Source organism: Dermacentor variabilis, unplaced genomic scaffold, assembly GCF_050947875.1.
Source record: "Dermacentor variabilis isolate Ectoservices unplaced genomic scaffold, ASM5094787v1 scaffold_12, whole genome shotgun sequence".
Lineage (NCBI taxonomy): Eukaryota > Metazoa > Arthropoda > Arachnida > Ixodida > Ixodidae > Dermacentor > Dermacentor variabilis.
Window position 1 is genome coordinate 56559626 of NW_027460280.1, and position 21320 is coordinate 56580945.

Genomic DNA, 21320 nt, shown 5'->3' on the forward strand with positions numbered 1-21320 from the left:
CCTGCCCATGCCACCACCCCTCACACACATTTCTAAAGCGTCGCCAGATCAATCTTGAGACTTGACAGTTGTTATACGGCAGTCAACATTTTCTTGCCTTTTTCACTCCTTTTGGATGGCGGTAGTTATCGGCGTCTCCTGGGGTGTGAAGGCCAGTTTCCGCATCGATTCGGTGCCCGAGTGATTAACTCGAGATGCGTTCAGTTGTCACCATCTATTCAACGGTTACACGCATCACTGTTGCTTATTTAGTTCAACCTTGTTTGTTTAGACTGATCCAGGAACCAGGAAAGGGATTTGGTTCGTAGTCAGCTAGTCTGTATGCTCGTGGAACGAGCTGCGGCCGGAGAAAACTCCAGTTGCATTTAACTTTTTCTTTTGCTTCATTGTTTCCTCGAGTGACGGCTCGCCACAATGTGGGCAGATCCTCATAACCACATACCTGTGATATGGGTTAGATAAGGTGGAAAATAAAAGAATACGAGACAGCGTGCATCATCAAACCCTCAATAACCGTTAAACCCATAAGCAATATGTCTGTCACCCATTACCTCGTCTGGTTTTTCTCTTAATTGTGCAGCACTTTTCGTGCAAAATCGGCAATGAAAACAAGAGTCCAAGGAGTTGAGAAATTAAGCGATCTACTAAGGGAGAGAGCAGAGGCAACAGCCAGACAGGAATGAAAAGCGAAAACTAACAAATTTTACCGTGTTTGTAAAAATGTTTATAGATTAGCATCTTTTGATTTGAAAAGGAACCAGAGAAAACACCGCTGGAAGTGGCCACCTCTCTGCTGTGCTTGTGTGGGCGTTTTGCTAACTTTCACCGGTGGGCGCAGTACGTCTAGAACTGCGGCGTCCTCTGCTCTACGCTGTTCTGTGGGACTGGCGGCCATGCATCATTATGCAATTTCCCAAATAACACTACGAGTCGGTTTTGGCACTTGGTAGAGCAGTAAACGAAGGGATCCAAAAGAACTGTGATTTTTCCGTAAATATATATTTCTCTATAATTCTTTCAGAGCTAATTCAAAAAACGCTACTCGAAATCTTTATTTTACACTTTTGCTTGTTTACTTGTTCTTGGCAGTGTTCATCCTGTGCTTCTTTCCTGCGCAAGTCCAATTGATGTGGTTCCTTGTTTTCCAAGTGAATGAGAGGTGTATCTCACAGGTGTACTTATGAGATACACCTTATTTCAGTTCCCTTTTACGGGTTTACACGTGTTTATGATGAACGGTGGGCATTAGTCACATTTGTACTCCCCCCCTCATTTTCATAGAAAAGCTACTTTGGGTAGGCCCCCTCCGAAAAAAAATTCTGGTTGCGTACCTGACTTCTTCATTACTTAATGCCTCTATGACTGCTTGTATCTCTACTGAATCAAATGCCTTTTCGTATCTATGAAAGCTCTATAGAGAGGCTGATTGTACTCTACGGATTTCTCGATTACCTGATTGATGACATGGATGTGATCCATTGTAGAGTATCCCTCCCTGAAACCTGCCTGTTTTCTTGGTTGACTAAAGTCCAGTGTTGCCCTTATTCTATTGCAGATTATCTTGGTGAATATATTATATAATACTGGAAGTAAGCTAATGGGCCTATAACTTTTCAATTCAACGTCTGCCTTTTTGTGGATTAGTATAATGTTTGCATTCTTCCAGTTTTGTGGGACCCTTGAAGTCGATAGACACTTCGTATACAGAGCCGCCAGTTTTTCAGTCATTATGTCTCCTCCATCTTTGATTAAATCGACTGTTATTCCATTTTCTCCAGCCACTTTTCCCTGTTTCATGTCTTGCAAAGCCCTTCTGACCTCATCACTAGCTATAGGAGAGTCTCTGTAACCAGTTCATTACTGCTTCGAATGGAGGTATCGTGGCTCCTCTGGGTACTGTACTGGTCAGTATAGAATTCTTCTGCTGCTTTTATTATACCTTTGAGATTGTTGATGATATTACCCTGCTTATCTTTCAGTGCATACATCTTGGTTTGTCCTATGCAAAGTTTCCTTCTCGCTGATTTCAGGCTGCATCCATTTTTTACGGCTTCCTCAGTCTTTCTCATGTTCTAATTTCGAATATCTCTTATTTTCGCCTTGTTGATCAGCTTTGACGGTTCCGCAAATTGTATTTTATCTCTTGAGTTGGACACTTTCGTCCTTTGTTGCTTCTTTATTAGGTCAATTGTTACTTCGGAGAGCTTGCCTACTGGTTGCCTTCGTGCTTTGCCTCCCACTTCAATTGCTGCCTCAGGCTAGCCTAGTTACGGTTTCAATCATTACCTGTGTGCCATCTTCATCTCTCTGTTCTAAGGCTGAGTATTTGTTTACAAGTGTCAACCTGAATAGGTCTGCTTTTACCCTTACTGCGTCTAGGTTGGCCTGTTTCTTCTTGACCAATTTCACTCTTTCTCTCTTTAAATTGAGGTGAATCTGAGGCCTCACTAACCTATGATCACTGCACTTTACCCTACCTAACACTTCCACATCCTGCACGATGCTGGGATCGGCAGAAATATTGAAATCAATTTCATTTCTTGTTTCATCATTTGGGCTTTTCCAGGTCCACTTTTTGTTGCTATGCTTCCTGAAGAAGGTGTTCATTATTCGCAGCTTATTCCTTTCTGCGAATTCTGCCAGCATCTCTCTAGCGTTCCTAGAATCCACACCGTAGTCGCCAATTGCTTGTTCACCAGTCTGCATTTTCCCCCACTTTTGCATTGAAGTCACCCATTACTACAGTATACTGAGTTTGCACTTTTCTCATCGCTAATTCAACATCTTCATAAAACTTGGAAAGCATATTTAGCGCCTGCAAACAAGGACAGAAGGGAGACGACACCACAATGCGCTAACTTCAACAACTTGAGTTTCAGGAAACACACCTATTTAACCCATGCACAGTGGCGCCACCTCATCCAAACCTTAACCATCCAAAAAGCCTGTCTCCTTATCTAACAAGTCGACCGAAGCGGCACTAACACATGTATCACTATTCCGACAGATAGCCTGAGCCTCAATAATCTCTCGCACATCTTTATATTTGTGCTTCGCAAGAGTCCGGCAGAATCCATACACCGGCGCACAGCCGCATTCCAGACAATGAGTTGACAGAGGACCGTATTGCTTATTTTTCACGTTTGGGCTATGTTCCCGTAATCGGTCATTAAGACATCTTCCTGTCTGTCCAATGTATTTTTTCCCACAGGACAGCGGGAGCTCATAAACAACAGCTTCTACGCATCCCACTGGTGCTGTACGATGATTCGTAGAGCATCCGACAGCTGGCTTACGGTACGGGTCCATTAATCGACATATTTTTGCCAGCTTTTCTGGTTCTGAAAAGACCACTTTTGTGTCCACCTGGATAGCCATTTTCTTAAGACTATAGTCTTAAGAAAATGAAGAATTTTAGAGAATTTTAGTCCATATTAAAGCTTGGGTGCTGATATTGGTTGACAAAGTCTTGTTCTCGGGCAGAAACTAGTGGAAAATAATGTATTTCCTGCATTTTTTTCAAAATACCGTGTCTAGCGGCCGTGCCGTGAACTAGAGGAAGTGATGTTTCTGTGACGGTGCCAGCCATCGCTCACGTGTCTCCAACCGCATGGACTGCGCTAGACGGTAGCCAACCATGTCTCAATGGTGCAGTTTCTCTCAGCCGCATACTTGTTTTTGCAAGTGGAGCTTGTGCCCAAGTCTTCAAAATCGCTGTTTTGTGTTGTGTGCTGCTTTGTAATGTGAACAGTGAAGCACCTGGCAAAATGCAGGAAATGTCTCTACGCTGCTTCGTGCAAGGGTGTGGGAGAGGTATCATTGGGCGAGACAAGCCGTTTTATACCTTGCCGGCAGAGTCGAAGCTTTAGAGGATATGGATTCGTGCTGCATGCTCATCTCATCCATCATGGGTACCATCAAAACATGACTTTCGGTGCCCTGAACACTTCGAGGACAGTGACTATCAGACAAACCCTGCTTTTCTGCAGAGCTGCGGGCATGTCAGTGAAATTGCAGCACCTAAAGCCTGGTGCTGTCCCTTCCATTTTCTCCAGAAAGCAGAAAGAAGAAAGGAACGAAGCAAGCGCAGGGGCATTCGAGAAGAGAAGATGTAAAGAGTTATGCTGTTTAGTTCTTTATTGCACAGTGGAAGAATGAAGACAAGATTGGCGGGCAATGAGCAAAGGCATCGTGCGATCTTCGTAGTGCTGCTCTCTCGAGCGGCGTTTGGTGTGGCATTGTAGTACCAGGGTCCTTCAATACTTTTCATCTGGTCGCGAAACTTCCGCGCAGTGCTATGGGAGAGCTTCATATAACGCCCACAGTGAATGCACCACAGCGCAGGCACAAATAGGCGGACTGGAGCAGATGCTGAACGGACGCCACAGGCATTCTATGTGTACACTCGTTATTGTGCAACGGTTGACTGCCTGTATCGGCATGTGAATATTGTTGACACAACATGCAAATCACCGCCCTGTTTGTGTATAGTGTTCAGAAACTTCAGTGCGAACATTTTCAAAACAACTACAATGCCTTGTTTCATTTCCAGTTTCAACTGCGTTCGAAACTGCGGCTTAATTCATTATTGAAATTGTACGCTTTGACTACTCCATCGTTAGAAACAGACTACATAGAAAGCTCATGTGGCATTTTGATGTAATTGCGCCACTCGTGCAGTTGCATTCGCTCTCGCCTTGCATGGCTCCGCGCTCATGAAACACTGTGAGGCGGACGTCGGACAAGTGCCGGCTACCTACCCCTGTTGCTGCTGCTGCAAGCCGGCACACATGACATCATAATCGTCGGTGCGCAGCCCTGCGCTTACCGCCGTGCAGCCGCCGTGCACTCATAATCGTCCAAAAATACAGCCATCCGTTACAAAATATGGGAAATAAACACTGCATATCAGAACAGTAATGTCTTCCCAGTCGGAATTTTGATGCTTCCCTCATTTTTTCATATTTTTGTTCAGTATCCCTTTAACCCTTACTGTTTGTTATCTGTAAGCCATCTCAAATGTTGAAAGCTGTCTCTAATGCTGGAAAGGAAACTGAAGTTGCACACATGCTTCCTTTTTCTTTGCCAGGCGAAGGATACGAAATGTGCAATCTGGGGCGCCACAAGGAAGCCATTGAGCTATTCACTCAGGCCATAAAGTTGTATGCACAAGAGCACAGGTTGGTGATTTGACTTGAAGAATTTTGTGACTGTGGGAATTTCATGAAGAAAATAAGCCAGTCTTATGCGCAATTTTTCTAAATGAAAGTTCTGTAATGCTGTAGATGTTTTTGATGCATGTTTCACTAATTTAATAGTTTTTAACATTTCCAATATTTTAGTTTGCATTGAACCATTCCACATTTGGACACTTCAGACAGCTCCAATACTCTGAAATACATTATGTATGAAGCTACCAATGTGGCGCCATATACATGGTGTTACCTGATAAGCTATTGAACACTTTTTTTTTTTTTCTTTCTTTGATTAAGACAGAAGTGGGATTTACTGCGTATTCATTGCATGAAGTATTTACTCTTTATTTTTTCAAATTTTATTTCAGTTATTTTGGGAACCGGTCATACTGCTACAGCATTTTAGGAAAGTATGACAAGTAAGTACTCTGATTTACCTATGTGGCAGTGCTAAGGTGACTAGATTTATAAAGCTAGAAGTAAAATCAGACACCATTGTAATTTAGCATTAAGGGACTAAGCTTAGCTTAATCCTGTAATTTTTATTTGATCAGTTGTATTTACTTTGCTTATAAATGTATTGCGAAGCTTTCTTACAATTCAAAACCAGAATAGGGTGGTCTGAGGTTATGTTCAAGTTTTTCAGAAATCCTGTATATTTGTCTAAATAACTTAATGGTTCTCCGGTACCTTTTTCTGGTCATGAAACTTTCTCATTGCACTGTGAGTGTGCGCTTCGTATACTGCTTGAGGTGACCGTACTGTAATGCTGGTGTCAGCAGAATGGTTGTAGTAAGGTTAGTTGGTTTTCTATGACAGCATTACATTGCTCTAAAATAAGTACCAGGAACAGACACAAGAGTTGTATACTGAATGCAAAGTATGCAAACTTCCAACTGAGCTTTTCTGATGTATGTGCAAAAATATGTGTACTATTCTGTTCAGAGGACTTGGGTCCTGCTTGCATCAGGTAAGGAGTAATGACCCCAGATAGTCAATATTAATCTGGAACCTCCCTCCATTACGGTGTCTTGCAGACCCTGTGTTGCTTTGGCATGTTAAACTGGCTTAGATGTTTATGACTGCTTGTTGAAATGATTGGTCAGATCTTATTTGCTAACACAAAATATGTTTCTAGCCCTTTTAAGAGAATGGAGCAATAGTAAGTATTTTGTTCCACTTGGTGGATGTCAAACTCGGCTTTTTGTGTTTGAGGCACGCACACAATTGAGTGAGCAGAATATGAAACAATGTTTTGATGGGTGGGTGGTAGAGACAGATATGCAAAAAGGCATAGACATATGCTCACTTGTAGCTAATTCAGACTCTGTTTCTCAAGTCATTTTGACAGGCTTCTAGACGAAGGGAGAGGAATAAGTTATGTTGACTCGCATTTGGGATGCGATCATGTATGCTTTCCAAAATAGAACGGAGGCGGTCCGTTCCACCGAGCCGCACACGATTGGTCAATTTGAACTGTGACGAACGCCATGGCATCAATTGTGACGTGATATCTGCTGTGAATCATTCCATATCGTCTGCTATCGGACGAATGCAATGGAACAGACCGCCTATTTCGTGACGTAAAGAACGGACCACCTCCCTTCGATTTTGGAACGCGTACAAGATCGCACCCTTGGTCTCAATTTGGTGGCCAAGCATTCTTTTATTTTTTTTTTCCAATTGTCCGAACAGTTCAGGAGATTATAATTAGTATGGGTGCGTGAATACACAATACTAGATTTAGAATCTAATATCGAATTGAATCAAGAAAAAGCCAAGTATTGAACCAAACAAATATTAAAAGAAAAATTGAATGCTTACAAATTTTGGGCAAGAAAACATGGTGCTACACATGCACGGGGGCCACTCTCCTTGGTGATGTAGTGGTTTTGGTGTTGCATTTCTAAGCCCGAGGTCGTGGCATCAAATCTCGGCCATGGTGGCTGCATTTCAATGGGGGTGAAATGCAAAAACACCTGTGGTATCCATGCATTAGGTGCATAATAAAGAGCTCCAAGTCATCAGAATTAATCAGTCCCCCACTACGGTGTGCCTCATAATCATATTGTGGTTTTGGAACATGAAACCCCTCAATTTAATTTAACATGCTTGGGAGCCTCCTAGCATTGCACAAGAAGAGAGCAAGTTAACGGTAACTTGGGTACATAGAAATCAAAATATACAGTATGGTCTACTCTTATTAAAGGTAACTCCAAATTAGTATGCCAGCACTGATTAAAGCTCAGTTCTAGTATATGAATGCCTGGAAAATAATTTATCAATAATATACCTGTTGAATAGAATGAAGGGCTTTTTCCCTGTGAAGCTGACGTAAGTAGTGAAGTTATGTTGTACTGAATGCCAATGAGATTCTCAGTTTTATTTGATTTGATTTGATGTGATTTGAACCTCAAGGGTAAAAAAAACACTCTAACACTTGCCCTCAAATCAGTCCAAAACCGTGCAACTAGATTCATTTTATCAAATTACTCGCGTCATTCCAGCGTTACAGCAATGAAAAATACCCTAAACTTACCCAATCTTTCATCCCGTAGAAAATGCCCTCGCCTTTCGCTATTTCATAAAATTTTCCACTTTAGCCCTGTATTAAAAGAGCAGCTTCTCACACAGCTGTTTTATGTTTCATGTCGATCAGACCGTTGCTTTAAAGTAGGTGTGCTGTCATGTAAGACTAATCTTTACAGTGATTCTTTCATTCCTCGAACAAGCACGGAATAGAACCATCTTCCCACTGCCATCGCCACCATCACAGACACTACTAACTTCAAGAACACCATTCAACATGCCTTTGCTTAAATCCAATGTTCTTTGCACAAATTGTTTGTCATGTTTACCCCACTCCTTTCTGTAGTGCCTCCGGGCCCTGAAAGTAAATAAATAAATAAATAAATAAAAGGGTCCCCAGGTGGGACTTTACATGAGGGGTGCGCACTTGAATGGCTGTTTTTTATGGCAACCTGTTTTTTATGGCAATCTTTTATTGTGTAGAAAGTTTTGCTTTCCAGTTTTCTTCTGTAATACAGAAGGGCTTCCCCATATTTACTGCAGACAGGTTATCGTAAGGCCAATCTGCGTGACAGACGAAAGTGCCAACCATGCATCATGTGGCTTGACTACCACTCTGCGCGTAGCCATCGTTGGCACTGTGCAGGTCGACTGTGGTTGGCACCCACAGTAAAGAGCAGGCACTGTTTCATTGCTACGCCTCACCCTCTTTCCCGTTTATCCGCCGTTCATGCAAATGTATGCAGTTGGGCGGTCAATGCACTATAATCACTTAACACTTTCGCACCCACTGTGTAAATCCAAAGCTAGTCTTGTGAGGGATTGCCCAAAACTAGAAAAAGAGATCAATTTGTGTCTATGAATGGCATCAGGAACTAGAGGCCGCCGTACAGTGTGTTGCAAAGGTGGCGGCCGTGAGCAACTTTGTTGCAATCCTGTACACCTTCCAGAGTATCATGCGACTGCTGAGAATAGATATACATTGATTCTGTGCCAAACCGTAATTTTAGTCACTGATGCCTGACAAAGCAGCACTAATTAAGCTTGATAGCCTTGGCAGTATGGCTGTGATGAAAATTCGCTGCTGGATAATGTGGTAATTGGCTGCAAGCCATCGCAGAATGCTTGCCACAAATATGCGAACTCACGCGTATGCTGTAGATTGCCGGTTGTTGAAGTTTTGAAGTGCCAGTGTTGAAGCCCCATATCCAACACAATCTGTGTGCCTTATGGCGGCTCATCGGCCCAATCTTCACGCTTTCCAAAATACACGCTGCTTTTGTTGCCATTCCCTCTGTGCGCATTGCATTATCATTTCAGTCAGTCTTGTCGCCCTAGGGGAACATTGTACCAACCAATGATGCCCCGGCTGATGTGACGTCGTCCCGCGAATTATGGCGTTTGGTTACTATGGGGGGGGGGGTGTTCCCTACATCGGGTCAACGTTGGGGAGCATGTGCAGTAGGGCAGAAACGCTCACAAAGACAAAGTCCGTGACTGCGTCGGCAGCGCGATTGTACGGCATCAAGCATGAGGGGTTTTGCAGCACACGCAAGATGTGGCACTAGGCCGAGTCTCTACATTGAATATGTCATATTTGGGTAATCGAATAGTGGATATTTTCAATTCGTGAATCGAAGTATTTGAATGTTCAATATTTGATTAGACTTGGTAATATTTGAGTATTCGCACACCCCTACTATTAGGGATACCCTTATTCTTTGTGAAGACAGGAAACTGTTTCACTTGCAAGATTGTTCACCGAACTGCAGTCTTGAAATAATGAAACGCTATTGAAAATGCATTTCTTTTTGTAACGGAATTATTCATGATGTTGTTGCTGCAGTGATATTATCGTGCTGTGTTTTATCCCTTGGGAAAGAGCACTGTTTTTGTCAAAATTGCTATTTGTGAACTCTGATGCAGACAAATTTCTTGGGTTCTTTGTCGTAACCTTCTGCTGGAGTATTTACAGGTGGTAGACAAGGGAATTTTTGGGCATGCTCTTTCACCAATGAGCTGTGTCTAATTTTTCCCGTTCAAAATTGTGTCTGGGGCATGCAGGGCCCTGAAGGATGCTGAGAAGGCGATCAGCCTGCAGCCCCAGCTAGCTAAGGGCTACTTCCGTCGTGCCAAGGCACAGCTTGGCCTGCAGAAGTACAGCGAAGCTGCAGAATCATTCAAGAGGGTGCTTGAAATTGACCCATCCTGCCATGAGGCCCATATTGAGTTGCGCAGTGTGCACGTCTTTGAGATCATGGTAAGGCACGCCTTCATATCTGCATCTACAGTTTACTTCTTTTAATTCGACCTTTACATGACCAAAGGAATTGATCCAGAAGGTCAAAGTAAGAGGAGAGTAAACATCCAAACACTGCTGCTTCATTTGGTGGTATAGTATTTACTAGGGGTGTGTGAATACTGAATAGTAGATTTCAAATCAAATATCAGATTGAATTGAGAAAAAAAAAGAAAGCCATATATTGAATTTAATATAGAATATCAGAAAATTCAATGCAAACATTTGTGCTTTCAAATTTCATGCAAGAACACAGTGCTACACATGCTCAGGAGGCTAATCACATTGCTTTACCAGGTCTGGCCATTTTGAGCTGACAAGCGCAGTACATCCAGTACAGTCTGCCAAGTATTGCATCCCTACGTGTCACGGAAATGGCTTAAATTTCAAGCCAAATGCTGTTTGCCTTTCTTCTCGTGGGTGCTGTGCTCCCAACCAGAGAGTCAACGTCAATCACACGTGTGCACCTGCTGTGGTTGCTTAGTGGTTATGGGGTTGGGCTGCTGAGCATGAGGTTGCGGGATTGAATTGCGGCCATGACAGCCGCATTTCGATGAAGGTGAAATGCGAAAACACCTGTGTACTTAGATTTAGATGCACATTAAAGAACCCAAGGTGGTCCACATTTCCAGAGTCCCCCACTATGGCGTGCCTCATAATCAAATTATTGTTTTGGCTCGTAAAACTCTGTAATTAAATTTTTAATTTAATTGCACAAGTGCGCCTACGTAGGTGGCAGTGCTGTGACGTCACTCACAGTGACATGTGAATTTGAGAATTATTCAAGGCAACATCAGTTATTTGTTTATAACTGCGCTCCCATTCCCTCGGACATGCTGCCTTCCCACTTTGCATCCTTGTGCACGATTCAGCTCACCGTCGCACACATTCACCCGCACATGCAGCATATACGGCGCGTGGGGATGATGTTATCACCCTTGGACTTTATATGGCACATAGCTGCAACCACGATGGCGGAAATGTGCCTGTAGTGTCCATATCATTGTTTGCGCGTAACCCGCGTTCCTGAAGTGAAACGTCACTGTAATTTTTTAATCGCCTACCGAATGAGCAGGTGCGTCTTATACACGTGTGCGACTTAATATGCTCTTTTTTTTTTTTTGTAAACTGCTGTTTTGAGGGAGGAGCGACTTCTACATCGGAAAATACGGTACTTAGATGTTAATGCACAAGTGCAAGACATTCAGGTGTGCTGGCCCATTTTTTCTAATAAAAATGGGATGCTACTCTGTGCGTTCCATTTTCTGTGTGCATGTATAGCAAAAGAATCCTGTGATCTTTTTTTTCCAGAGCATGGGTTTCACAGAGGAGCAGGCTGAGTGGTCCTTGACTCATGGAAACGAAGATGTCCAAACAGCCATCAATATACTTTGTGGGCCAGATGCAGTTGTGCCTGATGTTAAGATGAACCCTTGTAACATGGATGGCTTTCGCTCTCTCTGGGTTGGCAACATCAAACCTGAAGTCACTGAGAAGATGCTTATTGACCTGTTCCGGCGGTACAGTCTTCCTTTTCTGGTTCCCTTTCCCTACGTCCTGACCTTCATAAAGGCACCTCAGATTTCACTTTATTCTATACCTTGCTATCTAGCTTTTGTCTGGGGCAGAGCGTGCAAAAAAATTATGCTGCTAACGTATCGGGTAAAGCTATTCACTTGCACTAGCCCAGCAGTGAACTCTACTGCGAGCGTGACGTTTTGGGTGAGCCATGTGTTCTGCAACAGTGTCTTCAAAGTAAACACAGTTGTGCTATAAAGAATGGCTCTGGATGCAGGAAACAAAAATTTGTTTGCAATATTCTGTAAAGACTGTTTGAAATGTTAAAAAGACCAGGAAGCACTGATGTCTCAGTGCATTGTCATTCATAAAACTTACTTAAGAGTACTTTCTCATTGGTGAGTGCTTGAGCACCTGCCACTAATCAGAGGTATAATAAGACAACTGCCATGGCAATAGGAAATCATGTACAGTAAAACCTCGTTAAACCGTACCCGCTTAAACAGTAGTTTCGTTTTAAAAGTAGTAAAGTCAAATCCCCGACTCAGCGGCCATTGAACATAATGTGTTTTGTATCCGCATAAACCGTACCAGCTTATTGTGTACGTATCGGTTAACACGTAGTGTTTCCACTTTTCATCGCGCAAACACAGTAGTAGTGTGTTGTCTCCATCGGGCGGCCCGGCAGACCAACAAGCCTCAGAGATCGGAACAGGGGCCTCCAAGCGCTCTGTGCGTTCGCATGTGAAGCCACATCAACATCATTTCGGCGGCGTGACAGAGAGCGTTGTGGTGTCGCGCTAGTGAGGACTCGTGTCGTCCCGAAGCTGGGATAAAAAAGATGCCGGATGCTCAGCATAGAAGAAAAATTAGACATCGTTCGTGCTATCCAACGTCACATGAAGAAGTCGGCGCTGGCACGCGACAGGGATCTGCTGTTGACTACGGTGTGTGGCATTTGGAAGGCGAAGAAGTTGCTCGGCAGCGCTGCTGCGACCACGAAGAGATGTCGGCTACGAGGTTCGACTTTTCGCCATCGTTGCCTGTGTTGTTGCCAAAGTGTCGGAAAGCGACAGCACGAGCGATCCAGGACTGACAGTGGCAGAAGCTGCGCGTTACGTCAACCTCATGAATGCAATCATTGCAACGAAAATAACACTTGTGTCGCGCGAAGTGAATAAATACTGCATGTTTTTTTTCCCCTTTCATCGCACTCTCTTTCAGTTCCATTTTTGACAGATAAGTGGTCGATCTCATGCTATTTCGGGCAAACAGTACCACCGTTTAGTACGTACCTTTTCCAAGCTCTGGCCAACTGCGGTTTAACGAGGTTTCACTGTATAGAAATTGCTTATTTGGTGAAAGCTGGCTCAGAATTTTATAAAGGAGATTCCTTTCTCTGCCACCAAGCTATCCTACTTTCTCATGTACACGAAGTTTCAGATGGTCCATAAAAGCAAGAGGTGTTGGAATGATCTTGCCAAGACTAGAAACCATACATGAGGTTCATAATGCAAATAAGGGGTAAGGCATGCAGACGGACACAAGAGAAGTGGACAATACGAATGCTGACTATCAACTGAAGGAAGCACTGAGGCAAAAAAAGAAAAAAGAAACAAAACTCATCTCCGCAGGCTCTGGAATGGTAGCACCATGTGTAAATCGGGCACATGTGCCGGTCTACGTGAGAGGTACCTGTTTGGAATTTGATCTCTTCCTTATGTAAGGTAATTAAAGGCTGACTCACGCACGCACTTCCACCATTATTAATATGCCATGCCTCGACCATAAGACACATATCTTCGTTCCTGTGCCTGTACAGTATTGCGCATTCATCTAACTCAGGCGTGCAGTTACAATCTTGGCAGTCTTGGCAATGTAAGGAAAGATTAGAAGGCGATCCACCGGTTAACGACCTTTCATGTTCCATTAGCCTCTGATTGATACACCACCCCGTTTGCCCTGCGTAGAAATGACCACAGCTAAAGTATATCCCATGCCCAAACAACAGTCAGTAAAATTGTGTTCTTGATGTGCTTCACTGGACAAATATCTGTTCTTTTGTTTTTTTCCTTTCGCTTGCTCCTTTTTTCTCCGCATGGCAGTGCATATCTTACCCAGCCTATTGGGAGCAGTAAAAACAACATTAACACCATATCTATTTGAAACTTTTTTAAGCCTGTGCGATACTGAATGAATGTAAGGAATAGCCACTACTCTTTTCTTGCTATCACTGCTTTCTGTAATCGCGTCCGTCTCCCTCGAAATCAACTTTTCTAGGTGTTCAGCCACAGTGGCCACTGCTATGCTAGGATAACCTGTTTCTAATAGGCGCCGGACCTGTGCATTAAAACTGGTGCTCATATTGTGCATGCACGATCTGGTGAGAGAAGACTTAAGGCACGACATGGCAATTCCGTTTTTTACTACTTTTGAATGCTTAAATTGAAAGCTTGACAATGGCTTCGAAGATCTAGGGGAGTACTGCCAACACACATGATTTTGTTCAAAGACCAAGAAAATGTCTAGAAACTGTATTACGCGTCTCTGAGGAAATTCCTTGGGAAACTTTAATCCTCGTCCATTAAGTTTAAATTGTTCACTTACTGAGGTAGCAGCGGAATCAAAATTCGTCCCTATTGCAGAAAATCGGGTAATCATCAACGTAACGAAATATCTTGATAACACATTCGCCCAAGGCCTTCTCTAAGCAGCTGGCAATCTTGCTCAGGTAAATATCACTAAGAATAGGGGCAACCTTTGAACCAATACAAATTCCTGATTTCTGCAGAAACACGCCATCTCTCAACCAAACCTGCGTCAACCTTAAATACATTGAAAGAATTTCTAGAAAAGCACCCTGGAAACACTGCATCTGTCTATAAAAGCCGACTCTTGCTCTTGTTCTTTAATGCACTAATTTACGAAGTTTTAACAACCCATCATGCGGCAAGGAGTAATACAAGTCTTCAATATCCATACTAAAAGCGGTGCAATCACCAGGATTTTTCTCTTGTCAAAAACTGAACTAATGCCCGAGAATTATGTAAGCAAAAGGGGTCTGAAAAAAACTAGTGAAGCTAAGCAATTCTGTAGGTAACTAGCCACACAAACCTACCACGTCTCTTTGACACTATAGCATGAAAAGGAATCTCTTGCTTATGAGTCTTCGCTGAGAAAAACAGTTCTAAGGTGAGCGATTTTGCTTTCTTGACATTAGAGACAATCCTATCTAGATTATGTCTTGACAGGAGGTCAACCGCACATTGTTTAACTGCCGAAGGCTTGAGTTTTACTGGCTGAAAATTCTTTTCTGTAGCTGACCTTGTCTGATATTACTGGTCTAAGTTTATGCTTGTCTAAATTTATGAAGAATTGTTGCGTTTCGCCTGCGACACGTGGTTTTGCCGGCGCGACTGCGGCGGGGCGGCAGACATTTTGGCCCGATCGTCGTCGCCGCAACACTCATCGCCAGGTGTTTCCAGGCGCGACTGCGGCGATGCGACCGCCTAGGGATCATCCTCGCATTCCAGTCATTGTGCCCGAAACAGGCGATGCCAAAGCAGGGATCTCATTCCAGTCATTGTGCCCGAAACAGGCGATGCCAAAGCAGGGATCTCGTTCCAGTCATTGTGCCCGAAACAGGCGATGCCAAAGCAGGGACCATCCTCTCATTACAGTCATTGTGTCCGACCGGCAGCGCCACGACAGGGTGCTACGAGATCGTGCTCGACATGGTGCTACGGCATCGCTACGACAGTGTGCGTCACCATTAGCCCATTGTACATTCACGTGCTCGTCTTTTGAGGGGTTCCTTCTTGCCCTCAACTGCGAGAGTATAAAAACAGCTGCCCCCGGACGCCGAAAGGAGGGCTCCGATTTCTTCTGTTGAGTGAAGTGCTCTCCCGTCTCTCTACTTCGGTCAAACCTGACCGCCTACTCTTTGCGATGTTAAAATAAACAAGTTGTTTCGTTGTTACCAGTCGACTCATGCTTTGCCGGGACCTTCGGATGCTTCCAGTTGTACCCCAGGCCGCCAGGCCAACGCTACCCTTGGGGCTTGCGACCCAGGTACAACCACGGGCGTCAGCGCCGAGTTCCCAACAGATCGTACCAGCAGTCCGATCCCAAACAACTGTCTGCCAGCGGTGAGATCGCGACAACGGAGGCCAGCAGCGAAGAGATGCAGTTGACGGTATGCTGAGCAGCTCAACGACGATCCGGGAGCAGTGCAACGAGCCCTGTGTGACGACTGGTTGCCTGCAGCGGAACGACTGCGCGGAATTCCTGCCTGCGAGGTTTGGTGAGTACGGGACTTTCTTCTTCTGAGCTTTGCCAGGCTTTTGTTAGTGTCAGAAACAGAGCTGGTAATTGTGGTTGTCGTTGCTGCCGGGTTAGTTTGCGGCAAGACAATAGTAAGCAGTAGAGAAAGCAGCATTCAGAGCAGCCATGGATTTGAAGTCGTTGCGCAAACCGAAATTGTTGGAGCTTGCAAGAGAGTTGGGTCTGGATGTCTCGGACAAACTCAGAAAACCAGAACTGCTAAAGGCTATTCTTGAGTTAGAGGCTGAGGATGACGAGCTGTCGGAATGCCTTGAGACTATTGAAGAGAGGGAGACTGCAAAAGAAAAAGAAGAGTGTGAACGTAAAGAACAGAAAGAGCGAGAGCAACAAGAGCGTGACCGTCAACACGCTTTGGAAATGAAGCGTCTTGAGGTAGAGATGGAACGCGCTCGTAATGGAAGTCAGGCACACGGTGCAGGAGAACGAGTATTGTTCAAAATGACTGACCTGATGCGGCCGTTTAAGCTTGGAGAGGACATTGGTTTGTTCCTGGTTAACTTTGAGCGAACGTGCGAGAAGCAGGGGTTCTCTCGGGAAACGTGGCCACAGCGCTTGCTCACTTTGTTACCCGGCGAGGCGGCCGACGTAGTCGCTCGCTTGGATAGAGAGGAAGCAGAGGATTTCGACAAAATAAAATCGAGTCTTCTAAAAAAGTACCGGCTGTCTGCGGAGGCGTTCCGTCGGAAGTTTCGGGAAAATGAGAAAGGCAGAAGTGAGTCATATACAGAGTTTGCGTATAGGCTTATGTCGAACATGCAGGAGTGGCTCAAAGAAGAGAAAGCGTTTGGTGACCACGATAAAGTTCTGCAGTGTTTCGGGCTAGAACAGTTTTATAGTCGGTTACCGGAGAACGTGCGATACTGGGTCTTGGATAGGCCAGACGTTTGTACGGTGGCTAGAGCCGCTGAGCTAGCCGAGGAGTTTGTGACGCGTCGAGCTCGCGGAGCTAAGGACGGTCAAAAGGGTGAATTTGGCTCGAAGTTCGAAAGGCCGAAGTTCACACCCATGAGAGAAAAGGGGGACACGCGTAGTGCGGATGCGAGCGAAAGCAGTCCGACCAAACGTAAAGAGACGGCGGCAGCCAAACGCAGAAAGCGGTTCGAGATGAGGCGAGCGCGCTTGTGTTATACGTGCCAGAAGCCGGGTCACTTTTCGGCGCAGTGTCCGGAAACAACACCAAAAGTTGTGTTTTTTTCAATAGGCAGCACTGACGAGAACATGAAGCTTCTCGAGCCTTACATGCGAGACCTCCTCGTGAACGGGAAAGAGTGCCGAGTGCTTCGCGATTCCGCAGCTACGATGGATGTAGTTCACCCATCTTACGTAGAACCCCATATGTTCACGGGCGAGCGCGCGTGGATCAAGCAAGCCGTGGAAGCTCATAGCGTGTGTCTGCCGGTAGCAAAAGTGCTTATTGAAGGACCTTTCGGAGCGCTTGAGACGGAGGCGGCAGTGTCATCTATGCTGCCACCCCAGTACCCGTACCTATTTTCAAACAGGTCCGATCACCTCCTGCGCGAGAAGGGGCTTTTGTTTGGTGAAGCTAGTGTTCAGGCCTTAACCAGATCGAAGGTTCGGGAGCTCGCTGCAAAGGCGGTAGTTGCGGGGCCGACGTTATCAAACAACGAAAAAGGGTCAGAGGCGCAGCAAGCTGATATTCCGAGCACGCCCGAACTGAATAAACTTGAGTCTGTAACGTTAAAGGCGCCAGATACTGGAGAGGAAATGCCCGACACGGGAAAGTTAGAAGAGCTATCTACTGATTTGCTCATCGCGCCTACGTCAGACGGACTTGATAGGTTGCTAAAAGTCAGCCGGTCGGCTTTGATAGCCGAGCAAAAAAAGGATGGCAGCCTGGAAAACGTGCGCTGCAATGTCAAAGAAGGTATCGCCAGGAAAACTGCGCGTTTTGTGGAAAGAGGTGGAGTCCTGTACCGGAAGTATCTAGACCAAAGAGGAGTGGAGTTCGATCAGCTGGTCGTGCCTCAATGCTATCGTCAGGATCTGTTGCGCTTGTCACACGGGGGTTCGTGGTCCGGACACCTAGGAGTTAAGAAAACTAAGGACCGTCTCTTGCAAGAGTACTATTGGCCAGGGTGTTTTCGGGACGCAGACCATTTCGTGAGGACATGTGACACTTGTCAGCGGGTGGGCAAACCAGGGGACAAATCAAGGGCGCCGTTGAAATTGGTACCTATCATAACGGAGCCTTTTAGACGGCTCGTTATTGATACAGTGGGACCTCTGCCGGTAACAGCCACGGGGTACAGACACATTTTGACTGTGATCTGCCCAGCGACAAAGTTCCCTGAAGCAGTGCCGCTTAAAGAACTCAGCTCAGTTGAGATAGTCAATGCACTACTGTCCATATTTGCGCGAGTTGGTTTTCCTGCAGAAATTCAATCAGATCAGGGCACAGTGTTTACTAGCGCTTTGACGACAACTTTTCTCGAAAGGTGTGGGGTAAAGCTGTTACACAGCTCAGTGTACCACCCACAGTCGAATTCCGTTGAGAAGCTCCACTCCGTCATGAAGCGCGTGTTGAGAGCGTTGTGTTTTGAACATCGAACTGACTGGGAGCTGTGTCTGCCTGGGGTGATGTTTGCTTTAAGGACCGCGCCGCATGCGGCTACGGGGTTTTCGCCAGCTGAACTGGTGTACGGTCGCTCGCTTCGATCTCCGCTTCGCATGCTTCGAGAATCATGGGAAGGTAGGGGCGACGACCCAGTCGTGGTGGAGTACGTGCTTAAGCTCCTCGAACGCTTAAGAAGGGCACAGGAGTTGTCAGGTGAAGCAATGACAAAGGCCCAGCAGAGGGCCAAGGTTTATTATGATCGGACAGCCAGGGCCCGTCGTTTTGAGGTTGGCGATGAGGTCATGATATTGCGCACATCGCTAAACAACAAACTAGACGTGCAGTGGGAGGGCCCAGCACGAATTGTTCAGAAACTGTCGGACGTTAACTACGTGGTAAGTCTGCCAGGAAAGCGGAAAGCACAGCAAGTTTACCACTGTAATCTGCTCAAACCTTATAGACAAAGGGAAGCAGTGGTGTGCATGATGATAAACGTTCCTGAAGAGCTTCCGGTCGAGCTTCCAGGACTAGGCTCAGTGACGAACAGGGAAGACACCGGTCAAGTCATTAGTGACCTTATCAGTAAAGCACCGCTGTCGCCCGAGCAGAAAACCGAACTACACCAGCTATTACAAGAGTTTCAAGGTCTGTTCTCTGAGAGGCCTGGTAGGACTTCTGTACTTACTCATGATATAGAACTTACCTCCCCAGAGCCAGTACGATCCAAGGCGTATCGGGTGTCACCCCGCCAGAGCGATATTATGGAGGCGGAGGTAAAGAAAATGCTACGGCTCGGTGTTATTGAGGCAGGTGAGAGTGATTATACCTCCCCTTTGATTTTAGTTGAGGTACCGGGCAAGGAACCTCGTCCTTGCGTCGACTACCGCAGGCTTAATTCCATCACTAAGGATCAAATTTATCCGATCCCTAACATCGAGGAGCGCCTTGAGAAAGTTAGTAGCGCTCAGTTTATTTCCACCCTAGATCTTGTCAGGGGTTATTGGCAGGTTCCACTTACAGAAGAGGCTAGTAGGTATGCGGCGTTCATTTCACCAATGGGAACATTCCGTCCTAAAGTGTTGAGTTTTGGTTTGAAGAACGCGCCATACTGTTTTTCAAGTCTCATGGATAAAGTGTTGCGGGGACAGCAAGAATTCGCTTTACCGTATCTAGACGACGTAGCGATATTCTCCGCATCCTGGTCTGAGCATATGACACACTTGCGGGCAGTGCTAACCCGCCTGCGCGAAGCGGGCTTGACAGTCAAGGCTCCTAAGTGCCAGATAGCACAGGCCGAGGTTGTCTACCTCGGTCACGTGATTGGTCAGGGTCGTCGCCGCCCCTCTGAAATAAAAGTGGCCGCTGTGCGAGACTTTCCGCAACCGCGCACAAAGACCGATATTCGGTCGTTCTTAGGTGTCGCCGGCTACTATCAGAGGTACATCCCTAGGTACTCTGATATCGCGGCTCCCCTGACGGATGCTCTAAGAAAGACAGAGCCTCAAACAGTCGTCTGGGACGAGACAAAGGAAAGAGCTTTTAGCGCCCTAAAGAGTGCCCTAACAAGCCAGCCTGTGCTACGATCGCCAGACTATACAAAAGGGTTCATTGTTCAGTGCGATGCTAGTGAGCGAGGCATGGGCGTTGTACTGTGCCAACGGGAAAATGGAGAAGTAGAACACCCCGTCCTGTATGCTAGTCGTAAGCTGACCAGTCGTGAGCAGGCGTATAGCGCCACCGAGAAAGAGTGTGCATGTCTCGTGTGGGCCGTTCAGAAATTGTCATGCTATCTAGCCGGCTCGAGGTTTATCATTGAGACGGATCACTGCCCTCTCCAATGGCTGCAGACCATCTCTCCCAAAAATGGCCGCCTCCTGCGCTGGAGCCTCGCTTTACAACAATATTCCTTTGAGGTGCGTTACAAAAAGGGGAGTCTCAACGGTAACGCCGATGGCTTAAGTCGAAGCCCCTAACGTAGGAATCAGCCTCAAAATTGTTTGTTACTGATGTTTTCTTCCTGAGGCAGGATTTTTTTTTTTTAACATATTGCTTTTGTTTAGTGTTTCAAAGTGATGATATGCTTTCTAGTGCAATTTTTCAATTTGTGGACGCGTTCTGAGTGATGCTAGACTACTGTAAGGAACTAGGCAGTGGTATAAAAAGGGGAAAGAGCCTGGCAGGGCTTAGTGAGGGTTGTGCCGTGCTTGCTGACTGAGCGGTTGAGTTTCAGCGTAGTTCTAACGCTTGCCGGGAACGAGAACAAAAATGTGAACTCTCCCGAAGTCACTTTGCAGTGTCCCGTGCGAACCTGAACAAGAGAACGAGGCCTTCTCTGTGCGCTGCGCTCAAGAAACGTCGAGGGACGCCCGACTTCGGTTATGAGCATCATCGAGCGACATCCCTCCGGACAGCGGATGCAGTCCCCTGTCCATCGGGATCTCCTTCCCCCGGCGGGGCGGTCTGTTGCGTTTCGCCTGCGACACGTGGTTTTGCCGGCGCGACTGCGGCGGGGCGGCAGACATTTTGGCCCGATCGTCGTCGCCGCAACACTCATCGCCAGGTGTTTCCAGGCGCGACTGCGGCGATGCGACCGCCTAGGGATCATCCTCGCATTCCAGTCATTGTGCCCGAAACAGGCGATGCCAAAGCAGGGATCTCATTCCAGTCATTGTGCCCGAAACAGGCGATGCCAAAGCAGGGATCTCGTTCCAGTCATTGTGCCCGAAACAGGCGATGCCAAAGCAGGGACCATCCTCTCATTACAGTCATTGTGTCCGACCGGCAGCGCCACGACAGGGTGCTACGAGATCGTGCTCGACATGGTGCTACGGCATCGCTACGACAGTGTGCGTCACCATTA

General features: G+C 45.9%; 1 protein-coding gene across 2 annotated transcripts in view; it reads left to right on the forward strand.

The window, feature by feature from the left end:
* LOC142566008 (uncharacterized) overlaps positions 1-21320 on the forward strand; it is an 82904-nt gene that overhangs the window by 49965 nt on the left and 11619 nt on the right. For both annotated transcript variants that reach the window (XM_075676689.1, XM_075676690.1), the window contains 4 exons: positions 5090-5180; positions 5564-5614; positions 9789-9984; positions 11335-11543. In XM_075676689.1, the coding sequence (XP_075532804.1) occupies positions 5090-5180; positions 5564-5614; positions 9789-9984; positions 11335-11543 (547 nt within the window). The remainder of the gene's footprint in view (positions 1-5089; positions 5181-5563; positions 5615-9788; positions 9985-11334; positions 11544-21320) is intronic.